Consider the following 9,298-nt stretch of genomic DNA (forward strand, 5'->3'; position numbering starts at 1 on the left):
GGAAAACACGGTCTCCAACTTCGAACTCTAAATCTTTCCTTCGGTTATCTGCGTAGCTCTTTTGTCGGCTTTGAGCTGCTTGGAGTCTTTGACGGATCAATTTAACCTTCTCTTGTGCATCCTCCATCCAAGGAATGGTTGTTGGATCTAGAGCTTTCTTTTCCCCTACTTCATCCCAATAAATGGGCGAACGACACTTCCGTCCGTAGAGAGCTTCATATGGTGCCATTTGAATGGACGAATGGAAACTGTTATTGTAGGCAAACTCTACCAAAGTCATATGTTGACCCCAATTACCCCCAAAATCCAGAATACAAGTCCGTAACATATCCTCGAGGGTTTGAATGGTTCGCTCTGACTGTCCATCCGTCTGGGGGTGATAAGTGGTACTAAGGTTGATTTTGGTCCCCAAGTTCTCCTGAAACTTTTGCCAAAACCTCGATACAAAACGAGGATCTCGGTCTGAAACTATACTCACTGGAACCCCATGCAACCTCACAATTTCATTCAGGTACAACCGAGCCAACTTGTCCATGGAATCCTTCACATTCACAGGTAAGAAATGGGCCGATTTGGTTAACCGATCAACGATCACCCAAACGGCATCATGTCCTTTTTGAGTTCTTGGCAGTCCAGAAACAAAGTCCATCGTGATATTTTCCCACTTCCATTCGGGTATCTCAAGAGGTTGTAACAGTCCAGAGGGTTTTTGGTGTTCAGCCTTGACTTGCTGGCAAATCAGACAGGTTTGGATATATTGAGCAATCTCCCTCTTCATCTTATCCCACCAGTACAACCGTCGCAAGTCTTGGTACATCTTATTACTACCAGGATGGATCGTGTATTTCGATCGATGGGCTTCCTCTAAAATTTCTCTTTTCAGGTTTTCATCATTGGCTACCACTACTCGGTTCCTATACCTTAAAATCCCTTCAGGACCCAAATTGAAGTCAGGTAGTGCTTCCTTTTCCACCTTTTCCTTCCACTTTTGTACCATCGGATCCTTCTCTTGGGCTTCTTTAATTCGATCGAGAATAGCAGATGTCACCCGAATATTCCCAAAAGTTATTTGTTTGCATCCCAGTCTAGGGTTCCACTCGCTAGCTGCTCCTAACATTTCCCACTCCTTGACCATTAACCCTGCTACTTGAGCCTTCCGACTTAAGGCGTCCGCTACTACGTTAGCCTTACCAGGATGGTAGTTGATCGTGCAGTCATAATCTTCTAAGAGTTCCATCCACCGGCGTTGCCTCATATTCAACTCGTTTTGGGAGAAAAGGTACTTAAGACTCTTATGGTCTGAATAAACCTCAAAGGTAACCCCGTAGAGATAGTGTCTCCACTTTTTCAGAGCAAAGACCACAGCAGCTAACTCCAAGTCATGGGTAGGGTAGTTTTGTTCATGGGTTTTTAGTTTCCTAGAGGCAAAGGCAATCACGTTCTTGTTCTGCATCAATACGCACCCCAAGCCTTCCCTCGAAGCATCGGTATAAACGGTAAAACTGTCCTTCCCATTAGGCAAGGCCAAAACAGGAGCCATAGTTAACCTTCGTTTCAACTCCTGAAAACTGGTTTCACACCTAGTATCCCACACAAAACGGCTATTTTTCTTCGTTAAATCGGTTAAAGGGCCAGCCAGTTTGGAAAAGTCTTTAATAAAGCGTCTATAGTACCCAGCCAACCCTAAGAAACTGCGAATCTCAGTGGGGTTTTCTGGCCTCTTCCATTCAGCCACTGCCTCTACTTTCGCGGGATCCACTGTAATACCTTCTTTTGAAATCACATGTCCCAAGAAAGAGATTTTCTCCAACCAAAATTCACACTTACTAAATTTGGCGTATAGCCGATGATCTCTCAGGGTTTGTAACACTAGCTTCAAATGCTGCTCATGTTCCTCACGGGTTTTAGAATAGACCAAGATGTCGTCAATAAACACGACAACAAATCGGTCCAGGTAGGGTTTGAAAACCCGATGCATCAAATCCATAAAGGCGGCAGGGGCATTGGTCAACCCAAAGGGCATGACTGCAAACTCAAAATGTCCATATCTAGAATTGAAAGCAGTCTTGGGTACATCTTCTTTCTTAATAAGCAACTGATAGTAACCCTGTCGGAGATCTAACTTTGAAAAGACCACCGCGCCTTGCAACTGGTCAAACAGTTCATCGATATGGGGAAGTGGGTATTTGTTCTTAATGGTCATATTGTTTAATCCCCGATAATCGATACACAATCTTAAAGTTCCATCCTTCTTCTTAACAAATAGTACCGGAGCCCCCCACGGAGATCCACTCTCCTGAATAAACCCACGCTCCAACAGGTCTTGCAACTGTAATTTCAACTCCTTGAGCTCAGCAGGTGCCATTCGATAGGGGGTCTTAGAGATAGGTGATGTCCCCGGTAACAGGTCAATCTTAAACTCTATCTCTCTCTCCGGAGGTAAAGTTACTAATTCATCAGGAAACACATCCGGATACTCACTTACTACAGGCACATCTTCAACCCTCAACTTATCAGTAGGAGTGTTTATAAGAAAAGCTAGGAACCCTTGGGCCCCTTTATACAGAAATTTCCTAGCCCGAATACCCGAAATCAATGCAGATGAGGCTAAACTACCCCTTATATCGAGCCTTAGGGTTGCCTCCCCCGGTATACGAAATTCCACTACTTTTCTCTTACAATCAAGTTGTGCATCGTACTTAGCTAGCCAGTCCATACCCAATATAACGTCGTACCCCTTAATAGCTAAACTTATAAGATTCCCCAAAAGCTTCCTCTCTCCTACCCAAATTTCGCAATTTGTATACATCAAACCAGTAATCAAACGTTGGTCCCCCGTAGGAGTACTAACTTCTAAGTCATAAGGCAAGCTAACAGGGGTTATATCAATGCCGCACATAAAATTGGGGTTAACAAAGGAATGGGTAGCACCAGGGTCGATCAAAATCCTAGCTAGACGATGAAAAACAGGGATCGTACCTTCTACAACCCCAGAGGAATCAGGGACTTGTTGTTGCTCAAGGGAGTAAACCCGAGCTGGCACCTTTGGCTTTGTCCCTTCTACCTTGGACTGTCCCGAGTTAGCCTTCGACGACTGGGTGGTTACTCTAGCCTCCCGAGGTAACACCGGACAGTTAGCTATTTGATGCTCCGCACTCCCGCAGCGCAAGCATTTCCTTTCTTTCCTCCAACAGTTGTCCTCAGTGTGGTTTGGTTTCCCACAAAATCCACAGGGTCCGCGTGCAACTGAGGCCGAACTTCCTTGTGAGACGCTTCTCTGCGGGCCCCGTCCATTGTGACCACCCCTCGGCGGAGTCCCTCGTGTCATCCCCGGTTGCCTTCCTCCCCCGGCTCCTCTTCCAAACTTGGGAGGGGTCCCTTTGCCATATCTACAAATCTGTGTAGCAAGTTTGTTGCATTTCACCCATTTTAATAGATGATTGAATCCAACGTATTTCACAAACCTTAGAGTTTATCATCCATTCGAATCCAATGGTGAAAGAATGAGTGATGTATGAAAATATAAAAATCAATTATATATACAACATGATTTGCTATGTCAGGCAAGAATGAGTATGCAAAAGAAGACACACAACCACAAGCAGTCGAACGCAAGTAATCGAAAAAAAATCAAGAGGTTTATGAACATACATTTTGCGAAAGGATATTTGTAAAGAACAATACAAATTTGGCCAACGAATATCATATTCAAGACTTTGGATATATCCGCTTCGGAATTCGATACTGGCAGAAGTATCACAAAAATGAGGAAAAATCCAAATGAACCAGTTCCCCAGCTGTTCCGTCTCGTGCTCGTCTGTTGAGAAAAACTGCCTTGGCGCCCTCTCGGATTTTCACCAAAGTTGCCCCCACCCTCCTTTTTTGTTTTTGTTTTGTCTTTTCTTTCTTTCTTTCTTTTCCTTTCTTTTCTTCTTTTTTCTTTCTTTTTCCTTTTTTTTTCGAGGCGCCCTTTCGGGTTTTCACCTAAAGAACAACGAAATATCTCGACCATGATCGACTCAGAAATGTGAGTTAAAAATTTCGGGCATCAGTAAAATGCACTTTCCTTATAAGATTAGGCGAAGGCATTATGGACATCATTTGCCAATTGATTAACAAATTTCAAGTAGAAATGCAGCAAGTGACGAAAGCCAGGACTTTGGGCTCTTGTAATGAGGTCAGGTGGGGTGTTTTCAAGAAAAGTTGAGGCTTGAAAGCAAATTTCGATGCGAGGTGTGAAATAACTTGAGATTGCATTATTTTGAAATTGTCTCCAATTTTGAACGAAACTGAGAAAAAATTTGCCCCAGTTTGATCGGATTTTCTCTTTTTGCATTGCATTTTCCTCACTTTTGCATTGATTGGACTTAGTTTTTCTTTAAAAACTACATTTGCCCCAGTGTGGGGTTCTCCTTCTTTCCTCTCTCCCTCTTTTATCTTTCTTTAAAAAATAAATTTACCCCAGTGTGGGTTTTCTTTCCTCTTCGATCATCTTTCTTTCGAAATAAATTTGCCCCAGTGTGGGGTTTGCAATTCTCAGGGGTTATCAAACGAAAATTTGTCAATTCTGATGGCTCAAAGGGGACAAGTAGGGATAGAATGTTTTAAGTGTAAAAGAAGATGGCCTGACTTGCATTTCGCCATTTGCATGAATTTCTAAAGAAAATTTGCATGATCAAATGAAAAACTTCTTACACATATTCGAGTTGATGGGTTGAGGGAATGTTCGCCTATCTATTTCTGCCAAAAATAAGTGTTCCGCCAATGAACGACCCTTTCTGATTTGGAGCATATTTGCCTCTACCTTTGTCCTGTATTGGCAAAATTCGCTTGAGTGCTTTGTCGCCTTCCTCAAAATGTATGCTGATGAAACTTCTTGTTGTAGGCCCAGGCCATGCCTTTTTGTAACTTTTCATGACAAACGGCATTTTTGGGGTTGAACTCCCATTAGAGTGTGCAAAGATAGAATTTTTGCTGCTGCAAACGAGACTGCATCCAACCATCTGTGTACTTTGACACATGGTCAAACCATTAATCATCTCCTTTCCTGCCTTCGTCCAAACGAATGCTGACTTATGTCTTCTTGACCTCATTCTCAGTGCCAAAGTGAACAATTGCTGTGGCTTCTTGGTTTGGTTCGAATTTCTCCTCATATTGTCCAAGATTTTTGAAAAGAATCAAATATTTTCTTATTATCACTCTCGCTTGGAAATTTGGGTTCCAAAATTCTCAAGTCGTGAGTGAGATAGATATTGCCATTATTAAATTCCAGAATGGGTATATCCAAAGGCTCAAATAGCTTTATTTTTGGCCATCTGAAAGAATTAAGGAATTTGGGATAACAAACAAGTATACAACAAACAAATGAACAAGCAATATGACCGAAATATAAACAAACGAATAAACACAATAACATGACAAGAATGACTTGTGCCTTTTCATAAAACCTTTGATTGAAAGCGGAAATAAAAGGAAAGCAAGTGAAAATGAAATGAAAACATGTGCAAACTTTTAGTCAAAAATAAAGATGCTTTCATTAGCTATTTATAGATGCAAAAGCATTTTCAATGAGTTCGCATGGATGACAAACCCCTTTAAGTTTACGAAACTCCTTCTGAATGGCAGAAACTCGGCTGTTCAATTGAAAATTGACCCTTCAGGAATGTCGGGAAATTCTGCATCATTTCCAAACACCTCAGCCTCACTTGACGAGTTTCTAACAGGCTCCTTAAATTCCATATTGTCCATAATAACCCCAATGGTGTTATCGTACTCTGGCAGGGGGTTCTTATCCACATTTGGCGTTTGTGCCTCTTTTCTTCTAATTACAATCTCTCCAGCTTCAATCATGTCTTGAATTTTATGCTTGAGTGCTTTACACTCAGCAATCGGATGGCCGGGTGCCCCTGAATGATAAGCACAGACAGCTTGTGGGTTATACCCAACGGGTATGCCATACGGATAGGTTGGAGGGGGAATGATACCTATTTTCCCAGCAGCCTTCAATTGGTCATATAATTGATCCAAAGGCCTGTCGAGATTGGTGAATGTGCGGTTACGTCCCGGGTTGTTGGCTTTAGGGGGCTGAGGGTAGTTGTAAACGGTTGGTGGAGGCATTCCTGGATTGAATGGAGGCCGATGACGATTTTGGCGAGGATTTGGTTGAGAAATTTGAAAATGGGCTAAAGGTGGATTAGGATAGCTTGGGCGAGGTCGAGGATGAGTGATATTGGCGTGATAAACAGGATGAGGGTTGGAATAATAAAGGTAAGGGTTTGAGTAGGTGGGGTATTGTCGAGGTTTAGGTCTTGGGATAGGATTTTGATCCCATATGGAAGCAGTTTCCCCCTCTTTCTTTTTAAGTTGCGGATTCTTCCCACTATTCCCCTGTCCTTGCAAGGCATCCAACTGGGACTTGAAGGCAGAGACGTTAACAATCTTTCCAGCTTTCACGAAGTCATCGTACTCCTCAAGTTTATTGAAAATGACAGCGAACGAGCATCCAGTCATGCGGAAAATTTCTTCAAAGTACGGCGGATCATGTGCTTTAATGAAAGTGCGTATGATTTCATCCTCAGTCATCGGTGGCTCGACTTTTGCAACTATTTTCCTCCACCTCTTGGCATAAGTCTTGTGATCCTCGGAGGGTTTTCTTTTTGTTCCTTCCAACGTGGTTCGTGTCGGAGCCAGCTCGCAGTTATACTCGTAATGCCTTACAAAAGCATTGGACAAGTCAATCCAGGTCTTTACTTCTTCGGGTTTCAAATTTGAGTACCAGTCGAGGGCATCCCCCTCCAGACTTTTCGGGAACAACCTTAAAGGCAGATTCTCATCGTCTACGGGTTTTCCCAACTTGTTAGCAAACAGTCGGAGGTGTGTCTTGGGATTACCCGTCCCATCGTACTTGTTAAACTTAGGGGTTTTGAACCCCTCAGGCAATTGCACATTTGGAAAGAGACAAAGCTCATCGTAATCCAGGACTCCTTGCTTGTTCAACCCCTGACTCTTTCTCATAAACTCATCAAAACGGTCAAGGCGTTTGAGCAGCTTTATATCAACGGGAGCGGAAGATTCCCCCATTTCTGGCTTGGTTTGAACAGTATGGTCTGGTAGGAATGGCTCAGCAGTAGTGTGATAAAAGGCATGTGGCTCAGGTGGTATGTTTGGACCACCTTGACCACCTTGAGGCTGAAATCCTTGCCCATAGGGAGGATAGAACGGAGGATTTTGAGTGTAAGTATACTGCGGGTTGAAACTCCCTCAAAAGTGGTTTGAATTGGAGGAATGACAAATGGTTCGGATTCCGGTTGTTTGACGGGCGGAGGCTCGGGTTGCACTCCGCTACTAATGAGCTCGTCGATCAACTTCTTTTGGGCTGCTATCTCAGACGCCATTTCTCCAAATTTGGTAAGTAATTCAGTCAACTGAACCCCCGGGACTTGCGGCTTCCGGCTGGGTAGTTGCAGTGGTCTTATCAGATGATTCTAGCTGAGTACTCATGTCTACACGATTCCTTTGGGCTCGACTACGGGATCGCGTTATGATGGGGCTTTTCCGAGAAGCTATTTTGAAATTTTACCTGAGGATACAAAAGACATCTTTAGATAAACCAATCGTTACTAGCTTTCTGCAACTGATTCAAAGGAGAAAAAAAAAAGACATGAGTTAGCGATTGTTCCAACAATTCGGATGCATGTCCTATGGGAGGACCCTTTTTGTGCCAAAGGTGGGCCTAGCATGATGCAAGCCTTCGGGGTAAAATCCCATTTCCAAACCTGTAAATGAATTTAGAACTTTGAAATGGAAAGCTTCTCATAAAATGTGGAAGAGTTCAATCTTTCTTTACAACCTCGTCAATGGTCTTAGTAACCATGTTTACAAAATCCCTATGTCTCAAGAGACTTGTACTTTGTGACTCTCTAGAGCTCCCTAAACTGAGCTTACGCGCTCCTTCCCTAATTCTATCAAGGGCGTCTATGGCTTCCTCTAGCCTCTCGGTCTTCTTCTTTTCCCTCTTCAACTGTACTTGGGTATCTTCTAAAACTTTATTGGCCATTATAAGTTGGGCTTGAGATTCCTCTAATTCTTTCCTTAGCCTCTTCATTTGTTCTTCGGGACTGGCTGATGCTGATTGTTGCCTTGCCCTATCATGTTCCACCCTTTGTTTGATCCATTCATTGTACCCAGGCATAACTGCAGGTGCCACCTTGTTTACCAATTCCAACTGCAAATTCTCAAGACCTTTCAAATTTCCCCAAGCCTCTAATATCATGCTTCGACTCTAGGTCACCGTACTCAATCTGAAATCTTCAACCCCTTGTACCATAGGAATGCTTTGCGGGTATCCAAACTGTCTCATAACCCTTTGTGGAATATAGGCGACTAGACCATTAACTCCAGCTAGAGGGATGAAATCATGTTGAGTGGTCCTAAAAGCTGGGTCCCTAATTTTGGTCCAATCTAGAACCCACTGTACCTTTTCTGGTGTCAAACTGTTGAATTCCTCAATAAACTGGCTTGACGGCATCACGCGGTAGTAGCGGCTGACTCTCTCTCGATGTGAATCAATCCAATTCTCAACTGGGAGACAAGGACCCAAAGGGTTAAGTGACCTTTTCACCAAATGTTCTATGATCCACATTTGAAGTATCAAATTTGAAGCGTAGAAGAAACCCCCTTTCTTTTGGCAATTGGTAAGGGCTGAGAAGATGTCCGCTATGACAACAGGTATCAAAGTTGGTGTTGTTCCACGAATTCCTAAGAAAAGGCTTTGAATCATGTTGATTGTTGCAAATGTCACCTTTCCATGCCTTTGAGGGAATAGCAATAAGTTGATCAAAACCAAATCAAAAGCTTGCACACGCTTCTCTTCCCATTGCCTCCTTGTTATAAAGAAATCGATCTGATGGCGCTCAAAGGACTCCTTTTCCCCAAACCGATCATATAAAAATCTCAATAGACAAGATCTAGCGTCGCGGTGTTGGTCTAAGCTATTGTTCCTCAATCCCAAAAATCTGCAAAACTGCTCTTTCGTTCCCCCACTCGGGTATATCATAAGACTGCCTTTTCCCGGTACTTGCAACAATCCCTCTAACTCTTCTAGGGTTGGGGTGAGTTCGCACATTCCAAACCGAAAAATTGAGGCATCCGGATCCCAATAATTGATCAATGCTTGGATAGCAGCTACGTTGGGTGTTATGTCGACAAGGCTTGGTAGATGCCCCACATATTGGAATAGCCCTCCAATCTCATAAGATAGGTTATTCTTCCACTGATTCAACTCTCGGGGGACTTGGTT

General features: G+C 43.1%; 1 protein-coding gene across 1 annotated transcript; it reads right to left on the minus strand.

Moving 5' to 3' along the window:
• Positions 1-2,814: 2,814 nt before the first annotated feature.
• LOC113757170 lies at positions 2,815-3,328 on the minus strand (the record flags this gene model as incomplete). Its single annotated transcript, XM_027300579.1, has 1 exon — positions 2,815-3,328. A coding segment is annotated over exon 1 (514 nt), but the record flags the coding sequence as incomplete, so codon positions are not given.
• Positions 3,329-9,298: the final 5,970 nt, after the last annotated feature.

The sequence above is a fragment of the Coffea eugenioides genome, unplaced genomic scaffold, assembly GCF_003713205.1.
Source record: "Coffea eugenioides isolate CCC68of unplaced genomic scaffold, Ceug_1.0 ScVebR1_279;HRSCAF=926, whole genome shotgun sequence".
Lineage (NCBI taxonomy): Eukaryota > Viridiplantae > Streptophyta > Magnoliopsida > Gentianales > Rubiaceae > Coffea > Coffea eugenioides.